General features: G+C 51.2%; 1 protein-coding gene across 3 annotated transcripts; it reads left to right on the plus strand.

Annotated features, from left to right (window-relative positions):
* The first annotated feature begins 720 nt into the window (after nt 1-720).
* MERTK (MER proto-oncogene, tyrosine kinase) lies at nt 721-23,092 on the plus strand. 3 transcript variants are annotated; one of them, XM_069850281.1, is made up of 19 exons: nt 721-796; nt 4,856-5,216; nt 5,508-5,608; nt 5,864-6,037; nt 7,673-7,759; nt 8,445-8,560; nt 11,036-11,219; nt 11,527-11,678; nt 15,646-15,799; nt 16,139-16,259; nt 17,641-17,726; nt 17,835-17,930; nt 18,237-18,317; nt 18,621-18,713; nt 18,844-18,962; nt 19,888-19,997; nt 20,190-20,349; nt 20,728-20,864; nt 22,476-23,092. In XM_069850281.1, exons 1-19 carry the CDS (start codon nt 727-729, stop codon nt 22,945-22,947), a joined length of 2,874 nt encoding a protein of 957 aa, XP_069706382.1. In that variant the 5' UTR covers nt 721-726; the 3' UTR covers nt 22,948-23,092. The 3 variants fall into 3 exon arrangements, with proteins under 3 accessions (XP_069706382.1, XP_069706381.1, XP_069706380.1); XM_069850280.1 differs by having other exon boundaries at nt 15,649-15,799; nt 16,106-16,259; nt 22,476-23,091; XM_069850279.1 differs by having other exon boundaries at nt 16,106-16,259; nt 22,476-23,090.
* Nucleotides 23,093-25,038: the final 1,946 nt, after the last annotated feature.

Below are 25,038 nucleotides of genomic sequence, written 5' to 3' on the forward strand. Positions count from 1 at the left end.
TGGAGTCCTTATCACAGGAAGAACATGGATCTGTTAGAACGAGTCCAGAGGAGGCCATGAAGATGATCCGAGGGCTGGAGCACCTCCCATTCGAGGACAGGCTGGGAGAGTTGGGCTTGATTAGCCTGTAAGAGAGAAGGCTCTGGGAATACCTTAGAGCAGCTTCCAGTACTTAAAGAGAATACAGGAAAGCTGGGAGGGGCTTTTTATCAGAGAGTGCAGAGGCAGGATGAGGGGGAATGGTTTTAAGCTGAAAGAGGGTACATTTAGACGAGATATCATTAATTCTTTGCTGTGAGGGTGGTGACGCACTGGCACAGGTTGCCCAGAGAAGTTGTGGCTGCTCCATCCCTGGAGGTCTTCAAGGCCAGGTTGGATGAGGCTTTGAGCAACCTGATGCAGCGGGAGGTGTCCCTGTCCGTGGCAGGGGGGCTGGAACTGGATGGGCTTGAAGGTCCCTTCCAACCCAACCATTCCATGACTCCATGGCTCTAAGAAAGGAGCCTGTCCTCAGGACCCGCAAGCACAGCCCCTGAACACCTTCCTGGGGACGAATCCATCCCTCCCCCGCACAGCGAAGTTCCGAAGAACTGGAAGGAGACTCCCCGCGGCTCCCTGCCCCGTCCCCGCCCCTGCCCGCGATCCCGGGGGGAGGCGGGACCGGGCGGGGCGAGAGCGCTCCGGCGGCGCCGGGGGCTGCAGAGCGCGGCGGGGCCCGCGGTGGCCATGGGCGGCGGGAGCTGCGCCCTGCTCTGCGCCCTGCTGGCGGCTCTGCGCCCGCCCCGCAGCGCGGCCCGTGAGTCCGGGGGGTGCGGGGGGTGTCCGGGGGGGGATGCCTGGAACGTCCCGGGGTGGGGTGCCTGGGGTGTCTCGTGATGGGATGCAGGAGATGTCCCGGGGGAGGGATGCAGGGGATGTCCCGGGGTGGGATGCAGGAGATGTCCCGGGGTGGGATGCAGGAGATGTCCCGGGGTGGGATGCAGGGGATGTCCCGGGGTGGGATGCAGGAAATTTCCCGGGGTGGGATGTCTGGGATGTCCCGGGATGGGATGTGATGCACCAGGGATGTCCCGGGATGGCATGTGGTGCTCCAGGGATGTCCCGAGATGGCGCACCAGGGATCTCCCGGTATAGAATGTCCTGGGCTGTAATGCTTAGGATCTCCCGGTATAGAATGACCTGGGCTGTGATGCCTAGGATGCCCCGGGCTGTAATGCCTAGGAAGTCCCAGACTGTACTGCCTAGGATGTCCTGGGCTGTAATGCCAGGGATGTCCCGGGGTGGAATGCCAGGGAATGCCTGGGATGTCCTCAGTGATCCGGCGAGTAGCATTTGTCCGGAGCACACGGGGAGCATTTTATCTTTTGATGCTGCTCCGTTTCACTCTGTCGGCAGAGTTTCATGGGCACCCCAGTGTCCCCTGCATCTCCAGCAGACCTCAGCAAAACTTAAATCCTGGGGGAAAGCTCAGCAGTGATCTCTGCCAGCCCCAGAGAGAGCAGGTTTTGCTGTCCTGGGACGCAGCTCTGCCTCTGCAGCACCGTTGGCTGTGGGATGTGCCTCTGCTTGCTGCGGATACCACAACAGGCAGGCACCAAAAATTGTGACAGATCAGCGGGTCTGGGATTTTATCCCATTAGCTGTGAGCCAACTGTGTACTGGTGCTGGGAGAAATCACTGGGAAGCACTGTGGTTTGTGGCACAGGAACATGCTTTGCAATGCTGTCACTTTTTCAGCTCCACGTGCTTAGTTACCTGCTAAAAGAAAGGCAAAAAGGCAACAGCAGGTATTTTTGGACTTACACTGTGCCGTCATCAGAGCTGACCAACATTTGGTCAGAGGCTGGGAGCTGCTGGGGATTTATAGCCTGTGCTCAAGGATCCTGGGGAGTGTTGGAGTCGGTGTGCAGATGGGGTTTAGCAGGGAATACGGGAATGCAAGTGTTTGCTTTGGGCAGGGTGGAGTTAAATATCTTGACCCTTTAACAGCCACAATCTGCAGTGAGGGGAACTTGCTGTGGGTTTAACCAGGAATCCTGGACTGGCTTATACAAATGGTATTTGAAGCTCTAAAGTCTCTTTGGAAGTCAGATATGGCCGCAGGATAAATTCACTTCTGACAGCTCCCAGGGGACCAGGAGGAGGAAACCTCACAGGCAGGGTTACAGAGGCTCTTCATCCCTAGTCACGTCATGCTCCTGTCCTGTTTGAGTGTGAAAGTCAGCTCAACAAGTGTCTGTGCAGAAAGCTGTTGACAGCAGGTGAATTACTTCCAGTAATGGGAAATCCAGGGCTAGGGAAGTAGGAAGCTTTTTGGCAGACCTGAGTGTTTTCTAATACCTTCCTTACTGGGACTGAAGCAGAATGACTTGCTGTGCAACTCGCTGCTTTTTGTTTTCATCCCTAATAAAGTATCTTGCCTCTAATAGCAAGCAGATTTTCCTGTTAAAAGTCCATCTTCCAGGGAGAAGGAGACCCGCCAGGCTGCACAATGAGATCTGTGTTTGCTAGCCCTTTTTAATTTTGCTGTGAACCCAGGTGTTTCAAGAGAGCAGCACTGTGCTTGCAAGTGGATTTATTTCCATGCCAGTGTATCCCTCAGGCCAAGCTGTGGTAAGTGAGGGGAGCTGCTCCAGGGTGGCACCCCCCACGCAGACGTACCTCGAAGGCATAGCTCACTCTAGCGTGGGCTTTTAGACCCAACCTAAGTGAATTGCTCTGGACACGGGTAAGGGGTGCCCTGCCGCACAGGGAAAATCCCTTCTAAGACACTGTGAAGATATCCATATCTCAAACAGCTGGATGGGGGTGGAAAGGGTACCCAAAGGCAGCACTAGATATGAGAAATTCCTGTTGTCACATGAGTCGGAAAGGGAAGTATTTTGTTCCTGGGCCAGCAAGCACCTCTTTCCACTTAATCAGTATAGAAAACAAGGCTGAGATCATCTTTGCTCTTTGTCTCTTAACGTGAAGCTGCCCAGAGCAAGCTGTGGGTGAGCAGATATGATGCTGCACCAGGCGAAGCGCTTGCCAAGGGCAGGGACAGCAGGCATGCAGCCGTGTCCTTTCCCGGGCAGGGGTCCCTGCGGGGGGAACTGCTGCAGCCAGAGCCGGAAAGCTTCAAAATAGAGCATGAAAACAGCTAAATGAAGTTGGATTCTGCCAGGCAGCGAGTGGCCTCAGTCTGGGTAACCTCTGGGAAGAACAGGGGAAGGAAAGGGATTTGGGGTTGCTCGCTTTTTTCTATTTGCCAAATCTTTTTGGAGCAGACTGGCTGTTTGAGAACTGGTGACCCAGCCTGCAAGTAAATGGCAGTCGCTGTGTTTTGCAGCAGTCACATGGGCTTTGTTTGTATTGGGATGGTAAAGCTTAGGAAGCAGGTTGGAAAAGCATAGGGTCTTTTTTTTTCTCTGAAAGGGAAACCCATTGTTTTGTGCAAGAGCCAGGGAGAAACTCACGCTTTCCTCTGCACTGCCGAACTTGAAATCCCTTCTCGAATTTCTGTCTAGAAGTAACATTTTTCGAGGGTTAAAAATAGTGAACAATTTAGCAAAGGAATATATCCAGCCTCAAAATTAGGTTGTGTTTCTTGGCTCTCAGGAATGCACACTAGGCTTATGCTCCATTACTTACGATTGCAGTGACGTAGCTTTAAAAACTTGTCCTTTGATGTTTTGGAGCTAAGACCTGCCTCAAACCAAACTCAGCTGAACTCGGGTTAAACAAAAAGTTTGTGTGTTCTACCTGCAGTATTGTCTTTTAAATTGTGAACAGGGAGGTTTTTTTTTCAGAAGAAGCAGGTTAATTTTGAAATTCCTGCCTGGCACCGTGCCTTTGCTTACTGAAAGCAGTAAGGGAGTTTTACCACTCCGCTTGGGATTTCTGTGTGTCTGTGAAAGCCTCAGGAAGCTCAGAAACTGTCTAGCTAAAGCATGTACTTCTGGTATATTGTCTGGATCTTATCTTTTCAAAATACAGTTTTGTTTTGGGAGGAATCGCTTTATATAGAGGTGCTCTTCGTCTTGTTTGTGGCTGGGGTGGGAAGTGCTGAGAGGGAGAGGGAAAACGCCATTACAGGACCCCGCATTTTAAGTGATCTCTAGGTGGGGACACAAAGCACTTGGAAAGAACTGGTAAATAGACTTCCCTTGGGAAAAATGTCTAGGAAAAGACCCTGGGAGAACAACACTTAACAGCAGCTGGCTCCTACACGCTGTCTGAAGGCATTTCTTCATCTCTCTGCATCCGATTTTCCAAGAAAAGCAGCTTGGTGGGGGCGCTTAGCTTAGCAAAAGCATTTGAAGCATTTGTGGGTGACTCAGAGAGCATCTCCCTCTTTCAGAGTAGCCCACCCTGTCCTGGAAAGGGAGCAGTGTCACCAGCAAAGAGCTTCAAATCAGAGAAATCTTTGCCAGGGACTCAATCTCTGCTCCAGCTGAAAGTGCTTGAGATGAGGCCCTGAAAGGGGATTGCTAGAGTAAAGTCCCAAATTCCTCCTGCCCAGGGTTCCTTTTATATTCCAGTCCCGGGGGTGCAATGCAGCAGAAATAGTTCCTGCCTCTCTCCTGCTGAAAGACAAGCAACCGAGCACTTTCTTTAGCCTGGGCTGCTCTGGTTTGTTTTAAAAAGTCTTTTTTGAAAGCACTGCTTGGACATACTTAGTCTTGGGACAGCCTCCAGCTCTGTGTTTCCTCCTCAAAGTTCTTACAAGAGGTGTCCTAGAGATTTTGAATTTTTGGAGCATCTGTAAATGAACAACTGCCTTTGATCATTAATGGAAGCGGTGTGGCTTTGCAGGGTTTTGGAGGGGAGCTCTTGCTGGTGATGGTAACAAAACTGAGGTTTTCTCTTGCAGACAATGCCAACCAAAATCAAGGTCTAAGGCCATACCTGTTGACAGAGTCCCATCGTCCTGCACGAAGCGTGGCCACCATTGGTCACTGGCCTCACCAGAGCACAGAGCAGTCCCAGGAGGTGCCCTCACCCAGCTCTCTACGTCAAATTAAGTTTAACCCCACTGTGCGACATATTGTAATTAATGAGCACAAGGATGTCACATTTAATTGTTCCATCAAAGTACCTCAACTGCTGCTCAGGCCAGACGCCCCAGGCATTTCCTTATGGAAGGATGGAAGGGAGCTGCATGTGGACCGCATTGCCACCAGCCAGTTTGAGATCTCTGATGAGGAGGAGGTAGCAATGACCTCCACCTTCAGGTAATTGGTGCCCTTCTTCCTGTAGGGATGCTCTGAGCATTGGCTCCCAGGGAGAGACAGGAGGTCAGAGGGCTGGTAGGAGCTTGGGAATGGAACTAGGACAGGCAGATGCTCCCTAGCCACCAAAGCCTGTCTTTGCAAGCCCAACTTCTGCTTGGTGTTTGCTGTGGGGTGGTTGGTACTGATTGAAACCCACTGTCAGGTTGGCATTGCTCTTGTCCTCCTGTGGGGGTTGTGTGTGGGACAAGACTCCCCACCAGACCCATGACTTGTCTCTGTTCTCTCTGGTAGCATCCATTCTGCCCAGCGCTCAGATAACGGCTCCTACGTCTGCAAACTCAACATCTCTGGCATGGAGGTGGTGTCAGATCCCATCTTGGTGCAGCTGGAAGGTGAGCTGGAGGAAGGCTAGGGTGGATATGCTGGAGGTGTGGAGCGTTGGTCTCTGCTTGAGTAACACTCCTAGGGACTGTGATCTGGGACCTACGAGCCATCCTCCAGAAACAGGGAGTCCTGGATGGGAAAGGACTTGAAAGGACTTGTTGACAGAGCTGGGTACAGCCCCTGGCAGGACAGTTTGGAGTTGTTGATGGGCCTGTGTTGCTGAGCTCTCTGAATCCCTTGATTTTCTGGTTGTGTCTATGCAGGGCTCCCACACTTCATTCGTCAGCCCGAGAAGCTGAATGTTACCAAGAACAGTCCCTTCAACCTAACATGCCAAGCTGTGGGCCCACCAGAGCCTGTGGAAATCTACTGGTTTCGCAACAACGTCCAACTCAATGAGAAGCCCCACATCTCACCATCAGTCCTGACTGTGCCAGGTGAGCTATGCAACATCCTTGCCACAGCCTGCTGGGACACCTCTGTGTGTCTACCGGGAAAAGCAGGGTGGGAATGTGTCTTGTGTCATCTCACAGTGTCCCCTTGGCCTCACACCTCCTTTAAGGCTGGGGCTGTTTTCCCGTGCTCTTTCACAAGCCCGTTGCAGCCTGCTTCATCTTTGTGTGGCACTGCACATTGCTGACACTTGGCTGGAAAGCTGAGTGTAAGTAAATTTCCCAGGAAGTGCGGCATAAAATACGTCCATCTCACAGAGGCATGGGGGCCCAGCTTTGCGGAAGAGGTGCCACAGAGGAGCCATTTGCAAAAATGAATTCCAGCCTGTTCCTGCTCCATCCTTGTCACTGGGAGCATGGCTTGATCCTGCACTCTCTGTGCCTGTTGTTCAACAGCCCTAGGGACCACTGGGCAGGAACCCCCATTCAAACCCCTCTAACTACTGCCAGATATTTCTTCCTCTGAAGAGGCAGGACACTTACACTGCTCTTTCTTAAGCTTGAAGCAGATTTTCCCTCTAGCCTCTGGCCATGCCAACATATACATTGCTGCTCTTACGGGCTGCTTTACTGGTGCTCCTTTCTTAATGTCTCCAGAAGACCTTGGGTCGGCCCTGCAGAATGTTTCCTTGCCAGCCTGGTGCAGCACAGGGAGAAAAGTCCATGTAGCATAAAACCCATGGTGTTTTTGCTGCAGGGAAAAAAAGAGAAGAAAGAATTCTTAACTTTCTAATGAGGAGAATGTCACTTGCTAATTATCAGGCAGACTATGACTGACTCGTCTTAGCGTCCAAAGACAGGCTTTAAAAGGCAGTGAAAGCTGGAAGAAGTGACTCATTCCTCTTGGATGTTCTTGCATCCCACTGACACATACTAGGTCAGGTCATTTGAACAGTCTCCCTCCTGGTCCAGGAGCCCCATTGCACTGAGAGGCACTGCTGCTGGTGTGAGCAAACGCTCAGTATGGCCAGCAACTGTGGCAAGTCCTTCACCTTGTAGCAGCAGCAAGCGGCGTGCCCAGGAGGAACAGCCCTGCCCCTCCAGTAATGTCCTTTGCATGAGACAAAAAGCCTGAGCGCTGTTGCTGTCCAGATTCACCTTGCACCAATCATGCCAGCACCCCAGGGGAAAGCAAGCAGCCATCTGCACTCGGGTATTTCCAGTGACCCCCCAAAAGCAGTCATTCTCCATTACCAGCTGGGAGATTTGAGCAATCTTTGAAAGGCAATAGGTCATCTGATTCAAGCTGTGGTAGTGGGCTCTTCTGCTTTCTGCCTTTCCCTATTTGAACACAAAACAAGTGCTTACTCAGGAGGTTGTGCAACGGTACCGTGGAAATGTACAGTCCTGCCTGGTGTGCCACATCTCGCACTGATGGCACATGTGTGCTTGCAGCATGAGGGGTGGGTGAGCTGGATTGGCAGGGGTCACCCCACGGCAGTCAGCGCAGAAATGCCGCAAAGGGAAGTGATGAGTGCAAAGTACAAGGTCTTCTGTGTTGCCAAAATAGTGCAACGAATGAAGCTTCAAGGGTTTTCTGTGAGCAGCAGGTGGAGAATTAGTGTGATTTGGGTGTTTTGTGCAGGCCCAGTGAACAGGTCCTTGGTTTTGCCTCTGCAGGTCTTAATGAAACGGCGCTGTTCAGCTGCGAGGCTCACAACAGGAAAGGGCTGACCGCATCCAACCCAGGGCAGGTCAATGTGAAAGGTAAGCGGCAATGCGATGCTCACTTTACCTGTTAAGTACGTGTGTCCAAGCAGGAGCTATCGTGATCTCCACCCTTCCTAGCAGTCTTTCTAAATGAGCTGAAGGAGATGTTTTTAGGACTCTGGTAGTTATTTTTGCTCATTTTAAACCTGTATTTAAAATCAAGTGGGATGGACAATACCACAGTCACCCAGTGCAGTTCTGTCATCCCAGTATTGCTGCTATGGGAGGAAACAGCAAAAAGCACATTTGAAAGCAGAACTGTCAGGCTCAGTGTAGATTTCGGAAGGGCTGTATCACTCTTTTCCTTCCTTCACAACCAGGGCAGTGTTCACAATTTTTCCATAGGAAATGGTGGAAATTCTTTGCACTGCTGACGGGAACCACCCCAGCAATATGAGGAAGGTGTTCCCCAAAATATGTCATTGCCTCTAAACAGCCCAGAGACCTCACAAATATAGAACATGGTCAAAGTAGTTCTACAAAGGACTTTTTTCTGTTTCCTTGTCCCATGGTCTGAAACATCCACATTGCACTGATGAAGGATGCTACCACAGCTGTAGCCAGCGTCACATCTGGGGTTGACATGCAGTTGGTCTGAGCTGCGGGAGCTGCCAAGAGCAAGCCAGACATGCCATGTTTTCATTTGGGCCTCCAGCTGACTGCCCTTGGCTTTTCCCTGCAGGAATACCATCTGCACCTGCCAGCGTGCGTGTCCTCAACAGAATGGCCCACAGCATTGTGATATCCTGGGTGCCAGGCTTTGATGCATTCTCTGCCTTGAACAGCTGCAGTGTTCAGGTAAGCATTTGCGGCGCCCCCCTTGCCTTGTGACTTCCCCGTATACGGATGCCCTGAGGCAGGTGGAGATCAGTGTGGCCTGGCACGAACCTCATGGATTTGGCCAGGCTGTGGGTTTGGGCAAATTGAGTTGGACTTTCCCAGTGGCTTTGAAAGGTGCCCTGTCCCACTCGCATCCTGTGGTCTGGATTGCTGTGCAGTTTGTGGTGGCATGCTGTGGAGTCCAAGTTTGGCAGCAAGCAGAACACCCAGGTTCTGGGACACAGGGTAGCAGGGGCACTGCTGAGGTGGACAGGAGGCTTGGAAGATGCTGCTGGAGGTGAGCTTGGCAGTGTCTGCTCAGGAAGAGCACCTTTGCTTTGCCTACTGCAAGCAGTGAAAGCTGGTGGAAGGAATCCTGCAGAGAGTCTGATACAGTGGGTGTGAAGCAGGCTTTTGTCCCAAGAGCGATGTGGATGAGTGAGGGCAGAAAGAAGGGGCAGTGGGAACAGGTGAACTGCCTACTTGAAAGAGCCCATCTGGGCTTGTGCCTGTGAAGTCTGTGGGAGGGAGCTGCAAGAATCTTTCCCCTCAGGCAAGACAGTCAGATTGTCATGACTCTTCATGGAGAGATGCCCAGAACTCCTTCAAGTAGCTCTTTGGAAGACTTTGCAAGCATTGAGTTGCTGCAGGCACATGCTTGTCCCTACTTCTACCTCGTGGTCAGACAGTTCCCAACCAAACAGCCTTCCCACTAGGGTTTGGAGGGGAGGTTTCTCTCGCCTCTTCACTCCTTTCAAGTACTGGGAAGGAGCTGAGGGGTTGCCTGTCTCCAGGACCAGTCAGGGAATGCCATCTGCGTGAGTAAAGCCCTGCAAGTAATTTCCACCTGCTCCTGTTTCATGTTTCTGGGTTTCACGGTTCAAGCCCATTGCCTGCTCTCTTGTGGATGCTTTTTATACTGGCTAATCTGTACTCCAGCTGAGATAATGCATGGAGAGAGGCAATGTTTGAGAGCAGGTAAAAGTGAAAGGAGTTACAGGGAGGAAAGGTACCACAGCTAATATTAGCACTGTATCCACTGCTGCCTTCCAGCTGGAGCTCGGGAAGTAGGGTGGAGAGCCAAGGAATTTCCTATGACTTAACATTCACGGTCTATTATTCGGAAATAGCCTTTCGAATTGGAAAACATGATTTCTGGCAAAAACACAGCTGTGACTAAGCCTTTTTGCTCCTGTGCCCTTTGATAATCCCCTCACTTGTGGAGTGTGGCCCACCAACCAAGTGACTCATTTCTGAGCAGGCTGGTGCTTAAAGGGAAGCTGTTGTTACCACACCTGCCAAGTACAAACTATTTTAGTTTAGAAAAAGCCTGATCTTTTAAAAAATTCATTAATCTGATGGACTCTCTCAGGAAGCCGTTTTGAGGATCGAGATAGCTGAGCTGGGCTCAATGCTCACGAGAACAACCAGTCCCAGTGGTGCTTTCAGGAATGGCTTGCACATTCATCTGATCACTGCTTACCTTCCCCAAAACATCTAGTGACAGCTTGGGCATCTTCTCAGCTTTATGAGGCTGAGGGCTGTTCTTTCATTTTGGCTGGAAAATACCACTGCTGTTGATGCTGAGATCATCCTGAGCATCCTGGACTACCGAGAGGCATACTCCTGTTATTCGAGTATGAGGACAGGTTTATTGCCACCCCAAAACCACACATGGAGGCTTTTGAGAGGAATATGAGACTTTCTGCTCATGGCTCACACTGAAACATGTCTTGTGGGTTGTCTTCCTAGTTGACAGTCTCGCTTGCGCTGCTGTCCCATGTACTTGCTCTTCCCTCTTTCCTGCCATTGTACCCACCCAGGCCACTCTTGTGGCGCCTCCCATGAAATGAGATACTTCCTAGAGAGCTGCAAGGGCTGTTTGCCAGCTACACGGGTGCTCAACAGTAAGCTCTGTGAGGAGAGCAATTTCTCTTTGTGTCAAAAGCATGACTTGTTTCTAGTATGTTGAATTAATCCATGTTGCTAAATAGAGTCCAATGAGGTCTGTGATGAGTCCTGCAACATCTGATGGTGATAAGTCCTGTGAGTTAATGATGTGTTGTACAAAAAAAAAGGACTCTCCTTTGTTTGGAACTCACTGCTTGGTAATTTTATTTTATTTATTCCTTTTGCTTAATACCACAAGAAAAAGCAAATCATTTCTCCCTCCTCCTTTCCACAGTGATGGCAATTTCACACATCTCTGCTGTGTTCCCCCTGCCAGCTCTTTCTCTGTGTGCATTGGAGCCCTTGCCTTTGGTCCCACAAAGGACCCTCCATCAGCTTTTGGCTTGGCAGAGATGAGCCAGCATGCAGGAACAAGGCCCTGATGGTGTTTTGATGGGAGGCAGGGCTCTGGATCCTGTTTACAGATGTAAAATTCTTGCTGCACGTCTCACCCTGCAGGTTGTTGCTGACTAATCCCTGTTTGTGGACTGATTTTCAATTAAGGTCAAGGAAGCTGATCCACAAAGCAACCTCACACTTCTGCTCTTCAACACCTCAGTGCCTCCGCATGTGTATCACATCCAGCAGCTGGAGCCCATGGCAGACTATAACGTCCGTGTTTCCTGCAGGAATGAAGTTGGCTGGTCGGCATTTAGCCCCTGGATAACTGCCAGCACCACTGAGGGAGGTAGGAAGTGAGTAGCAAAGACCAAGAAGGGTTTCCCCACCTCAGTCATGCAGTTATGCTTCAGGCAAGACTCTCTGGATGAGATGCTGGTCAATAGTCATGACTGCTTGCAGGGTGGAACATCTCTATTCTATTGATTGGAAATAGGAAAATTTATCCACAGGTGGTCACCTGCTGTAAATAGTAAAGGCTGTAGGAAATACCATGTGATTTCTAGTTGAGATACAGCTCATTTTCCGTCAGCCTACGCTGTCCCAACACCCATCCACCTGGCTTCCCTCACCTTCTTTCTCTTTGATTCCTGCAGCTCCGAATACTCCACCACTGAATGTGACAGTGTTATTCAATGAATCCAGCTACTCCCTTGAGATCCGGTGGGTGAAGCCGCCCCTGGGAAGGATCCACGGCGAACTGCAGGGCTATCACATTTGGTACAGGTGGCAGAACTCCAAGTGGATGGTGAGTCAACAGAGAATGGGGAAGAATGGCTGGAGCCTGGAAAATATCCCAGCAGGCATCAAACAGCAATGTCTAGTTTGGTCTTGATGCTTCTATATATTCTTTCTGAGCTCATTTGTCTGCTGTCTTGTGCTTCCATCTTGGCTTCTTTAATACAAGTGGTCATCTTTCCTTACGTGTCTATGTCACTCATGGTAATGTCCAAAGTCGTTAAGATTGGGAAGAAGCAACTCTGGCTGAAGGGAGCAAGAGGTTTGATACCATGGCTCCTGTTTCCTAAACTAGAAGTGAGATGCTCTTCCCGGTGTTGACAGTCTTTGGTGAGGCCTTTGGAGTGGTGGTCAAGGTTTGGCAGCATCTCTTGGCACTTTTAGCAATGGAGTCAATCCTAAGGTGTTTGGGAGAAGTTGCTCCCTGGACTTTGAGTCGTTCTGTACTCAGATGGGACTTACTCTATGCATTAACTCATCTGCAAACCCATGGCACTGACTTCCATAGCTCAAGGAACAATTTGAGGCCAGAGGCCTGTTTATGAGCATATGAAGTCATCTAACACAACCTTGCTTGCCTTTCCCAGGATTTGGGAAGTAGCCTTCAGGAATTTGCTAAGGTTGGCCAGTCCTGGTTTATCTCTGTTAGTCTCCTGTCCAGGCTCTGCTAGTGGTCAGAGAGCCTCTGGATAATTGCGCAGATGTATCCAGCTTGTCACCTCTGTGCTGTGGTTTGTTGTTCCTCTGTCCCAGGCTGAAAGCACAGAGAGGCACTGGCAGCCTGAACCCGGTGTGGAAAAAGTGACTCACACCCTATTTTTTGTAGGATGCTGCATTTTCTGTTCTCCTTTTGTGCCTCTGAAAAAGAGCATGTATAGATCCAGACCAAAGGAAGTCAGGAAACAATATTACAGTCTTGTGACTAGAATGGAGAAAAAAATTGCTGACATATTGTTGGCTCTGAAGCAGAAAGCAAAATCCAAGACTTGCCCTTTAAGCCCTGGGACATTATCTTTTGTTGTTGTCCTTGTTGTTTTTTATAGATTTCCCCATTCAAATGCTTATGCGGTGAAATTTCTGCTTGAGTCCCTGGTCAATAATTGTTCTCATTAATGCTGACTTTCAGGAGGCTCAAAAAACCCCTCTAGCGGGAAGTAAGTTCAGGAGCTTGGTTCTTCGCAGACTGAAGGAAGCAGTTGCGTTTGTTGCTGATTTGTTTCATAGAATCATAGAATCACCAGGTTGGAAAAGACCCACCGGATCATCGAGTCCAACCATTCCTATCAAACACTAAACCATGCCCCTTAGCACCTCGTCCACCCATCCCTTAAACACCTCCAGGGAAGGTGACTCAACCACTTCTCTGGGCAGCCTGTTCCAGTGCCCAATGACCAGATTCTAAGGAAGGCAAAACTGTGTGTTGGAGCATCAGGACACAGCCAGACAAGGGCAGCATATCTTTTTATAAGGGCTGATGGGGAATTAAGAGGCATGAGAAGGGCTCAAGCCTGTGCTATAACCTTTCTGCAGAGCACTGTGGGCTGGTGCAGTGCCTGGTTCTCCCTGGCACCCCTGAGGCTCTCCTAGAGATGATGGACAGACAGACTGAAGTGCAAGAGCAACGTGCTTGCTGATTATTCAGAAATAAAGTCTTTGAGCTTTGGTGCCGGACAGGCTAACTATGAAATGACCCAAAATAATGATTGGTTTAACAACCCCAGCATGATAAAGCCGGGGGTCCTGTATTTCTGTGTGAGCAGGGCCACCTGCAGGCCTCTTCTTCTCCACAACTAGCTCCACAACTAATTTAAAAACTTAAAAAAAGTTTGGATTTTTTATTCTTAAACCAGCAGTTTTTGTTTGAGCCAAGGCTACCAGAGCTGGGACAAGAAGAAATTCCTCAACTACCGCAGGACTCTTAAAAAACCATTCACTTTGGCAGTCCTGTCCTGCCAGAACGGCTGTCTACTCTGCCAAAGCACTCATGCTGTCCGCAAGCTGTTTGATATCAGCCGGGCTCTGTCCTCAGATGACACAATAAAGCTTTCTGTGATATGAAAGGATCCTCATGAACTTTTAGGCTGGTAGTAAAGGAAGGAGGTGTTTTTGCCGAAGGATGCTGTGAATGGGAGGCAGGAGGAAAGCAGGAGTGCTGGTATGGAGGCAGCAGTGGGTATCAGCTCACTCTTCTGCCTGATGGTGCAGGCATTCTTCTGGGGCTGGAGTGTGTTTCGCATCCAGTTTTGTGGCTTTTTTATGACTGAACAGAAACTGGTTCCCTCTGAGCAGCTCTGATTTCATCCTTGCCCACCGATCCCCCTCGGCTGCTGCTTTTGCTCGTCCACGTGATGTTGAGCCAGGGTAAGCACTCTGCTGGCTGCAGCAGCCTGCCAGATGTTTTGGACACTACCGGGTAGCTGTTTTGCAGCTGAGGGTCAGTGGAGAGCAGCAGCAGGCACTTTCTCAGCTGGAGAACGCCAGGAAAGGACAGGAAATTTTCAGGGGAGAGACTCTTCTGTGGTTTTACCAACGAAGAAGCTGTGTGCCACAGAGCACACTGAGTTCTGCCATGTTACTGGGCAAGGAAACATGCTTTTAAAACTGGAAAAAATGTTAGTTTGACACAAAAACCACAGTCAGAAAATATCTGTCCTAAGATCTACTTTCTGTGGTTGGGCAATTGAACAATCAAACCAGGAGTGCTGCAGCTGAAAGCAGTCAGAGAGACTCTGTGGAGGAGTGGCAGTGGCGAGCACTGAGGCTCTGTGGCTGTCGAGGCTTGCAGGGCTGCGCTGCACTGCGGGCACAACAACCCTATGCAGTGCTACAAACTAGAAGTCTGTCTAGAAAGCTGCCTGGAGGAGAGGGACCTGGGAGTGTTGGTCGACAGCCGACTGAACATGTGGCAGCAGTGTGCCCAGGTGGCCAAGAAGGCCAATGGCATCTTGGCTTGTATCAGAAACGGTGTGACCAGCAGGTCCAGGGAGGTTATTGTCTCTCTGTACTCGGCACTGGTGAGACTGCTCCTCGAATCCTGTGTTCAGTTCTGGGCCCCTCACCACGAGAAGGATGTTGAGGCTCTGGAGAGAGTCCAGAGAAGAGCAACAAAGCTGGTGAAGGGGCTGGAGAACAGGCCTTATGGGGAACGGCTGAGAGAGCTGAAGTTGTTTAGCCTGGAGAAGAGGAGGCTGAGGGGAGACCTCATTGCTCTCTATAACTATCTGAAAGGAGGTTGTAGAGAGGAGGGTGCTGGCCTCTTCTCCCAAATGGCAGGGGCAGGACAAGAGGAAATGGCCTCAAGCTCCGCCAGGGGAGGTTAGGCTGGACATTAGGAAAAAATTTTTCACAGAAGGGGTCATTGGGCACTGGAACAGGCTGCCCAGAGAAGTGGTTGAGTCACCTTCCCTGGAGGTGTTTAAGGCACAGGTGGACGGGGTGCTGAGGGGCATGGTTTAGTGTTTGATAGGAATGGTTGGACTCAATGATCCAGTGGGTCTCTTCCAACCTGGTTATTCTATGATTCTATGAGCCACAGGCATCCTCCGCCAGCAGCAGAGAGGGCTGCGAGCCTCCAGTGGCCAAGCCAACTGCAGTGAAGGCTGGAGGCAGGTCAAAATCCATGTTTCTGCCAGTGCATGAAATGCCTTTCCTCCTTCCTTGCAAGATTGCTATCCTGCCTCTCAGCTGGCTTAGGCTGCTGGTCCCGCTGCCATTGACAAGCGAAGAGTGACAGTAGCGTGAGGTCTGAATGGGAAGCGCTGCTCAGCTCCTTTCCAGATCCCATCCAGCTCTTGCAGGCTGGGCTATTATTCTCCATAAATAGCTTGTTGCTGCATTTCCTCTGGCTTTGTGAAAGCAAAGCAACGCAGAAGTTTGACAAGGGGACAATTCGCAAGAAATCTCCAGGTTTCCCTCCTGCTGTAAGGATGTGCCGCTATCTCCCTCAACCCAGGCTTTTCTTCCCTTCCTCTCTCCAGCAGAATGTCTCTGCTGAAGCCCGGCAGAATACCAGCATGGCTGTCCTGCCTGTGGTAGCCACCAACGCCACCTGCTCCATCCGAGTGGCTGCTGTCACCAAAGGGGGAGTGGGACCTTTCAGCAGCCCAGTGGAGATCTTCATCCCTGACAATGGTAAGAAGATGCCCATCCTGGGCCACATGACATGGGTGCAGGGGAGGAAGATGGGGAAGCACGCAGCATGTGCTTTCCTTGCCAGCTAGTGCCATTTGGCATCTCTCCATCCTCCTTCAGATGCTTTCCCCACTGGCCGGGCTATCGGCCCAGAATCTAGGGTCTTCAGCGTACTTTGGTAGCTCGGGGTCCACATGCCACCTCAATCCTTATGCCCTCCTCTCCCGTGTAACCCTCTAGGCTTTACTGGGTTTGGTTTTAGCCACTGGGACTTTGACTGGCTCCGTTAACAGGATATTTTCTTAGGTTTAATAACCTCAGCCCCCTCTTCGACTCCAGCCTCCGGGAATGCAGACTCCTTTATCGTAGCTTTGGGATTTATCTGTGGGACCATTGCTGTCGGGCTGATCCTCTGCTTGTCCGTGGTCATCCAGAAAAGATGCATGGAAACGAAATATGGGTAAGCCGAAGGGAAGACAGCTTGTGGAGGTGCCCTAAACTGGGCAGGTTGCAGGCGCGTGTGGCATTAGCAGGCAGGGTGGGTGGCCAGCAGCCCACGCTGGATGTGAGGAGAAGGCTTCTGCCACCAGTACCGACATCTTTCCCACCAGCAGCATTTTTTTATGTCCAGGGTTGAGAGACAGAGTGTATTTTTACTGCAGCAATGATACTTCCCCTCCCAGCAGTTCACCTTCGCTCACTATTCCTATTTTTAAAGGGAAGTAAACTTGTGCAACTTGATATGAAAGGGTGGTGTTTACATTCTGACACGGAGGTGAGAGAGCAAAGATGTATAATATCCTGTGATCTGGAGAGAGTCCTCCTACACTGTCACATGCCACATCTGCCTGGGTTCGATGACTATGTGTGGCAGCAGCCCTGTCTATCAGAGAGCGACTGCCACTGGGCTGCATGAGTGTTGTTATAATAAAGTGGACAAAGGGCTATTTTCTGCTACAATAAGCCAACGCTTCTTGCTCACCCTTGTGACTTTCTAAGTGGCATTTAACTGAACTACTGTTTTTGTTAAACATTTGTGGTGCAAGCAGCATTTCTTATAAATGCTATCACTTTGATGTCCACTGCCAAACTGGGAACCTGATATAATTAACTCCTTTGGAGGAGCATCATTTCAGTAAGGGAGCTTACGGAGCTGTTGAAGGAATTTCACCTACTCTAATCTCCCATGGCATTGCTCCCATCCCAGCCTGGAAACTGGGAGTATGTAAGGATCCTTTTCCTAAGTGGTGTAGCATTGTCCCTTTTTCCCTGCAATGCTAGCTCCCTAGGAGCTCTGAAGCGTCCACTGTGGTGGTGTTTTCTGGAGCTAGACACAGCCTTGTACCAGAGAGGCTGCACAGCAACTCCTAGCAGTGTGCCCATCACCACTGTTTCAGGGTCATGGGGTAAAGCTGCCTTTAGTTTCTTTTTGTCTAAACGGTGGTAGCTGCACATGCTGACAGAGAGCACTGACACGCTGGAACATCAGGCAAGAGAAGAGATCGCTTTAGGAGACAGTTGATCTCAGCACCATATTCCTACTGGTACAGACTGCTCTCTGGTTAGGAAATGGATATCTCATTTCCTCCCAAAAAAACCTCTGTGACTCACTCTTTGACAGATTAGCCTGTTTATCAAGTGGCTGCTTTCCTCGGATGTTGTAGGCAATGGCGCTGATCCCATAAGAGGGAAATGAAAAAGATTAGGGCGGATGTGCATTTCCTCCTTTACTACCAACATCCCTGGTAGTGCTGAGGTCACCTGCCCCTGCAGCAGCAGTTTCTTGATTGGAGGAGAAGCAGCCACACGCGGCCCAGCAGGGTCTGTTTCTGTCCCACCAGGAACGCTTTCAGTGGGAATGATTTGGAGCTGGCAGTGAGCTATACGGCCAAGAAGTCCTACTGCCGGAGAGCTGTTGAACTTACGCGTAAGTGCATTATTTTTATCCCTCTGCAAGGAGATTGATATGGATATTGCAGCAGCAACGTGTCTGCACCTTTGAAGTGATCTGAGCTCCTGTTCCTCTCTCCCACAGTGGGTAGCCTGGGTGTCAGCAGTGAGCTCCAGCAGAAGCTGCAGGATGTTGTTGTGGACAGAAATGCCCTCAGCCTGGGGAAGGTCCTGGGAGAGGGTGAGTGCTGGTGCTGCTGAGGCCGGGGGTAGACCTAAGGAGCAGGGGCTGCCACTGTTGCCTACATCATTCCTCAGCCCCAGGCCCTGGGAAGTGGGGGAGATTGTGGGTCAAGACAACAAAGTGCCAGGACCCCTGGGTTCATGTCCTTCTTCTGCTGCTACTGAGACACAAGCCTGCCCCTGTGGCTTTTTGGGAATGAGGTCTCCATCTTACAGCATTTGAGATCTTCAGGGACATAGTGGTGTCCTGAAAAGTGGTGATTCATGCTGTGGATAAAGTGCTTGCTTCTTTCCCATGGTGCAGGGGAGTTCGGGTCAGTGATGGAGGGGCGTCTCACGCAGCCTGAAAGTGCCGTGCAGAAGGTGGCTGTGAAGACCATGAAGTGTAAGTCACCCTGACAATAGAACTTGACATTTGTTCCAGCGGGTGCTGGTGCTCCTGCTACCCATCTCAGGTGCTGTCTCTGCATCCTGGCACTGTTCTGTGGGGATGGTGGTCTCTGCCACACCTCCTGGTGCCAGCCAGGAAGGGCACTCATGTCAGAGAGCCAAGGATGGCAGGACATGTCCCCGTGGTCCCTTCCCTTGACCCATGCAGGAGCTGTGCTGTGGAGGGAGATGCCCCCAATAGTTTGGTTGTAAAAAGCTCTTGTGAATTTAAGCCTCCTCCTTTTTCTCTGCTTCCTAGTGGATAACTTCTCCCAAAGGGAGATAGAAGAGTTCCTTAGTGAAGCAGCATGCATGAAGGACTTCGACCATCCCAATGTCATCAAGCTCCTAGGTATGGGCTGTTACTCCTTGTCCTCCAGCTGGGATTTGGGCTGGGGAGCCATACCGGGGAGTGCTGAGGTCTGTGGGTGAAGTGTGATGTCTTTGCTGATGGAGCTGTGCAACCTGTTGGTGTTTTCTAGGAGTGTGCATTGAGCTGAGCTCCCAGCAGGTCCCCAAGCCCATGGTGATCCTCCCGTTCATGAAATATGGTGACCTGCACAGCTTCCTGCTTCGTTCACGGCTGGAGATGGCTCCCCAGGTAATGAGTGCAGGGTGCAAAGAGCCTTGAGTCAGAGGAGCGAGGTGGGAGCGTGCCTCTTTTGGAGACAAAACTGCCTTTGTTTTTTGACAACATAAGTGGATTTGGTTGTAGCCTGCTTCCTACCTTTGCCAGGTGGCAATGGTAGGATCCAGCTCTCCAGAAGCCTGTGAGGTTCTTTCCTTGCCTTTTCCAGGCAAGTGCAATTATCTCAGCTTCTCCTTGTACACCATCTCCTCCGGTCTTATCTTAGTGGTCTTCTCTGGGCTTGCTCCAACATGTGTTTCTCCTACTGAGGAGCCTGAAATGGAACACAGCATCTAGATGTGGCCTCACCAGTGCCAAATTAAGGGGAAGAACAGCTTCTCCTAACCTGCTAGCTGCATAACGCATCTGGCTACATGGGTGGCCTTCATTGATACAAAAAGAACCATGGTCAGTTTGCTCTACACCAGGGTCCTTTTCTGCAGAGCTGCTTTCTGTCCCAAAATATGAGATCTGAAACCAGCCAGTGGGAAAGGCAAGAAGGAAGCCATACATAGTTGCAGGCTACACTCTAGAAAGGTGGAAGGAGGGTGCGGGGGCACGAAGGGTGTCTACACAGTGAGATGTGGCTTTCTGGGATGGCGCCTTCCTGGCCAGTGGCACAGCCTGACAGACAGTGCTTGGGGTTATTGCTTAAACAACTGTCCCCATATCTGCAGCTCCTGCAGGCTTGTGATTCAATAAATCTTACAGTCTGAGGCCATTACCCCAGCAAGGATGAGGGAGGCCACAGTGGCTGCTGCTGTGGGCTCCTGGTGCTCTCTGAGTCCAGTGAGACCACTAGGTCAGCCACCAGCCCTGGACAGAGAAGCCTTTCAGATCAAACCAAATGTGCTTCACAAAGGGTTTTCACCCTCTAACCTGCATCTTCCCTTCCCAGTTTGTGCCCCTACAGACACTAGTGAAGTTCATGGTTGATATTGCCCTGGGGATGGAGTATCTGAGCAGCCGGCACTTTCTGCACAGGGATTTGGCGGCTCGAAACTGCATGTGAGTTTGTTTTCCTCTGCTTCATCCTGGATAGGTGGAAGCCCCGTGGTTTTACAGCACAGCTTGGCTTCCTTCCGTAAAACCTCCCTCACTCTTGAGAAACATGAGAGAAGAGCTCAGTCTTGTGTTTCTGCTTCAGAATTCAGCACATCAGAATTTTTCTATCTTGTCATCCCTGTTTCTGCCTGGCAGGTTACGGGATGACATGACAGTGTGTGTGGCAGACTTTGGTTTGTCAAAGAAGATTTACAGTGGTGATTACTACCGTCAAGGCCGAATAGCAAAAATGCCAGTGAAGTGGATTGCCATCGAGTCCCTGGCTGACCGTGTCTACACCACCAAGAGCGATGTGGTAGGTCCACATGGAGCCAGGCAGCAGGAGGCGAGAGCTGGGGACTGATCTCTGGGTTGAGTTGTCCACCCTTACTGCATTTTCTTATGGAATTTCCATTTTCTTGGAATTGCAAAGCCAGGGAGGCTATCGGTAGCAGGGCATACTGACCTTGCGCTACCTGCCCAGCGTCCTGGAATAGGTTTATTGAGTGGGCCGCTTGCCTCTTCTGTGGCATTGCTTATTTTTTCCAGTTTTGGGGAAGGCAGGACTTGAGTGACAACTCTTAGCATTGTGTGAGGGCCCAGCGGACACTGGGCAGTGACCTTTCCCCATGAAAAGACTCATTCATTCCTCCTGGAAGTGTCCTTTCAGCACACTTTCCCTTTGTCCTCACAGTGGGCATTTGGTGTTACCATGTGGGAGATAGCGACCCGAGGTATGACACCCTACCCAGGAGTGCAGAACCACGAGATCTATGAGTACCTCTTCCACGGGCAGCGCCTGAAAAAGCCTGAGGACTGCTTGGATGAGCTGTGAGTATTGTAACACTGTTTCTGGGTTGTAGCACAGCCCCTTTGCTCTCTCTCTGACCACAGACAACCTGCATTGCTTGCCCGTAGTGAGGTGGTTTCTGTAGGGTGCAGCTCTTTGCACTCTGTGGCTCTCAGTTGTTGATGGACTTTCTTTAAGGACACAACAACTACTTGTGCTGTAGATCTGTGGCTTAGCACTGAATTTGGTCAAAAGCTCGCAAATCTGTGCGCAACAGCTCGATCAAAGACTGTTCCAGCATACCCGTGCTCTCACCTGTTGCAAACTTCCTCTCCAAGGGGAGTACAATGGGTTTGTACTGGAGAGAGAGTCACTGACTACCTCACCCCCTCCGTTCCTCCCCCAGTCCTCAGAAACCATGGTTATTAAAGACTGATTTTTTAAAAAAATGGCAAGGTTTTAACCTTTTCATCCTTGTGGGGTTGACAAACAGGGAGTTTACACACAGGTTTGCTGTCAGAGGAAAGCTGGCCAGAATAATGGTGTGGGTCAAATTTTAAATGAAAACAGCAGAGAAAAAGAAACTTCAAACCTTTTAATATTTGCATAATCTCCTGAGTTTTGACGTGCCTAATAAAAGCCAGATCCCAGAGCACCATATCACCCTGTGAGGAAAAATGCATCTTAACTCCAGGCAAACCTGCACACAGAAATTCCAACTAATATCCCAGAAGAAATGTGTTTGCAGGCTTGGCACAGAGGGCTGACAAGCTGGACTGGTGGCGTGGGATGGGTGGGAAGTGCAGAGGTCACTTTGCTGGTTCTGTGGAGCAGTGCCCTCTGCAGTTAGTAGTGGAGGAAACAGGATTTTATTTATTTATTTATTTATAATTTTTTTGCGTGGTGATGCACTTCTCTGCCCCATAAAATTCCCTCTAATTACTCAGAGCCCTTCAGTGCCTAAAATCTATGAAACTGAAAAGGGAAAGTTTGGAAACCTCAAAACTTTGCATTTCTGAGTACCTGAGGCATTTTTTTTTCTCCCTCGAGTTTTCTTTCTCCAGTGCCATTAAAGCTGAAAATGTTTGACACCCCCTCCATGGCAAAGAGCTGCAAATACAAAAATGGTTAAACTAGCAAATTTTCATGGAATCACGCAGTGGTTCCTACAAGGCCCTTCTCCAATGCCTGTCCCCGAAGGAACTGGCAAAGAAATGTTTACCTGATCCAGCCTGTTAGAGGGCAGAGGAGACGATGTGTACCCTGCAGTGATGTGGTTGCAGGGAGACACTGGGAGTTTCCAGTATCCTCTGACATCCAGCTGGGGAACAGGCACTGTGGGAAGGACAAGAGAAGGACTTGGGATGTTCCCGGGGAGCAGATCGCAGGGCTGCAGCTGGCTGCCTCTGCCTGACCCTCCGGGAGTGCCAGGCACTGGAAGAGATTTCTAACAGAAGCTTGGGCTGATAAATCCCTGCAGCTGGGCAAACAGCCTAAGGGAGAAAGTTGAGTTTGCTTTGATTTAATAGAAAGCAGCTCAGGGTTTGCCCAGTTTAGAGAGAAGCAGGGAATTATGCCCCCCTCAGCCCCGTACATAGCTCAGTGCCTGGCAACATCTTCCAAAATAACCATGCTGCTCTTCCAATTTTCAGGTATGAAATAATGTCTGCATGCTGGAGAACTGACCCTGCTGCCCGCCCAACGTTCTCCCAGCTGAAGGTCCATCTGGAGAAGCTGCTGGAAAACCTGCCTGCCGTCAGGGGATCCGGAGACACCATCTACATCAACACCAGCCTGCCTGAGGAGAGCCCAGACTCCACCCAGGATTCAGGCTTCCCCCAAGCGGACTCTGATTTGGACCCTGGGGATGTTTCTGAGCCCTGCTCTCCCCAAGCGGAGGTGGCTGTGGATGTCCATCACAATGAACAGTGGGAGACGAGGTATGTCCTGGAGGAGCAGCTCGGCAGCCCCACAGAGGACACCTACGTCCCGCTGCTGCCCAATGAGGGGGCCAGCGAGGGCTCAGCATGGACCCAGGCCAGCACCTTGCCAGCTGGCAGCTCACTTATGCCAGGGCTGCTGCGCTCCGATAGCTGTGTGGAGGACTCCGAAGTGCTGCTGTGAAAGTGGGAGCCTGCGCAGAATGAAATGTAAATGGTCTCTGGGAAAAGAACAGAGAGGGTATATTTTAATAAAGTTGTCTTTTATTTCATAGAATCATAGAATGGTGTGGGTTAGAGGGGACCTTAAAGCCCATCCAGTTCCAAACCCCCTGCCAAGGGCAGGGACACCTCCCACTGGAACAGGTTCCTCAAAGCCCCATCCAACCTGGCCTTGAACACCTCCAGGGATGGGGCAGCCACAGCTTTCTTGGGCAACCACTGCGAGTGCCTCAGCACCCTCATCATGCAGAATTTCTTCCTAATGTCTAATCTAAATCCACCCCTCTCCAATTTAAAGCCATTCCCCTCATCCTATCACTCCATGCCCTTGTAAAAAGTCCTTCCCCAGCTTTCTTGTAGCCCCCTTCAGGTACTGAACAGCTGCTATAAGGTCTCCCTGGAGCCTTCTCCAGGCTGAACAGCCCCAACTCTGTCCTCATAGCAGAGGTGCCCCAGCCCTTGAATCATCTTCATAGCCCATCTCTGGACCCATTGCTATATTTCCATATCCTTCTTATGTTGGGGATTTCTCCCTAACTTATTTTCCTAGCAGATTTTGGGCCTTCCCAGTTGCTGTTCCCTGGGCTGAAGTCATGGGGGTTTTAATTAAATGCTGTATTTTTTTTTTTCTGTATCAAGAGGCTTGGGTGTTTGAGCTCCCAGATCCCCTCACAGGTAAGGGACAGCCAAGGAGATCAGAGCATGGCCAGAGTGGATGGTGCCAAGGTGTGGGAGCACATGCTGGGCACAGGCAAACTCTCCTGTATTGTCCCGTGTGGGGCTGGCTGCCCACCACCCAGGCTGCATCAGCACCAAAAGGCAAGGATGCATCTGGGTTTCAGTGGCCTTTTTTTCCTTTTTTCACCATTTGTTGCGACTTCTGTGATGGGCTGTCCTATAGATGGTCTGAACCCCTGCTACATAGCCTGCTGGCGGATTTCATGCTGCAAAATATCCCCATCAAAAATCGCAAATGGAGCCCAAAGAGGAACAGCGGATACTTTGAAATAACTTTCTCCCAGACAACAGGTTTGCTTCTGTCCCAGTTGTGCACCAAGCAAGCTGTCGGTCCTGTTGCAATGACATGGAAACAGGAGTCTATAGGAGGGGGAGATGGAGCCACCCTGCAAAGCTTGGCTCTTCCCAGCAGCTCCGTCTCCGCTTAGGGAAATTTCTGCTCTTTTCAGAGCAGGGGCTGCTCTACAGCAATCGGCTTCCCTGCTTCCAGCGGATGGAGCCGGTACCCTGTGCACCACCCAGCCACCTCTCTTACTGGGGTGCGGGGCTGAGGAAGGGGGCATGGGGGCTGGGGAAGGGGGCACAGGGTTGGGGAACTAGCGTAGGGCCAGGGAAGGGGCACAGAGGCTGGGGAGGGGGCGCAGAGCTGGGGAGGGGGCACAGAGCTAGGGAGGGGGCGCAGAGCTGGGGAGGGGGCACAGAGCTAGGGAGGGGGCGCAGAGCTGGGGAGGGGGCGCACAGGCTGGGGAGGGGGCGCAGAGCTGGGGAGGGGGCGCAGAGGCTGGGGAGGGGGCGCAGAGGCTGGGGAAGGGGCGTGCAGGCTGGGGAGGGGGCGCAGAGCTGGGGAGGGGGCGCAGAGCTGGGGAGGGGGCACAGAGGCTGGGGAGGGGGCGCAGAGGCTGGGGAAGGGGCGTGCAGGCTGGGGAGGGGGCGCACAGGCTGGCTGGGGAAGGAGGTGCAGAGGCTGGGGAAGGGGGAGCAGAGGCGGGGAAGGGAGCACTGAGCCTGGGGATGGGGCACAGAGGCTGGGAAGGGGCGCAGAGGCAGGGAAGGGGGCGCAGAGTCTAGAAAGGGGATGAAGAGGCTGGGGAGGGGACAAAGAGGCTGGGAAGGGGGCGCAGAGGCTAGGAAGGTTGCAGAGGTTGGGAAAGGGGTGCAGAGGTTGGGAAGGGGCACAGAGGCTGGGGAAGGGGTCGCAGAGCTGGGGAGGGGGATGCAGGCTGGGGAAGGGGCGTAGGGCTGGGAAGGGGGCGCAGAGGCTGGGAAGGGGCGCAGAGGCTGGGAAGGGGGCGCAGAGGCTGGGAAGGTTGCAGAG

This window comes from Phaenicophaeus curvirostris, chromosome 2, assembly GCF_032191515.1.
Source record: "Phaenicophaeus curvirostris isolate KB17595 chromosome 2, BPBGC_Pcur_1.0, whole genome shotgun sequence".
Taxonomy (NCBI): Eukaryota; Metazoa; Chordata; class Aves; order Cuculiformes; family Cuculidae; genus Phaenicophaeus; species Phaenicophaeus curvirostris.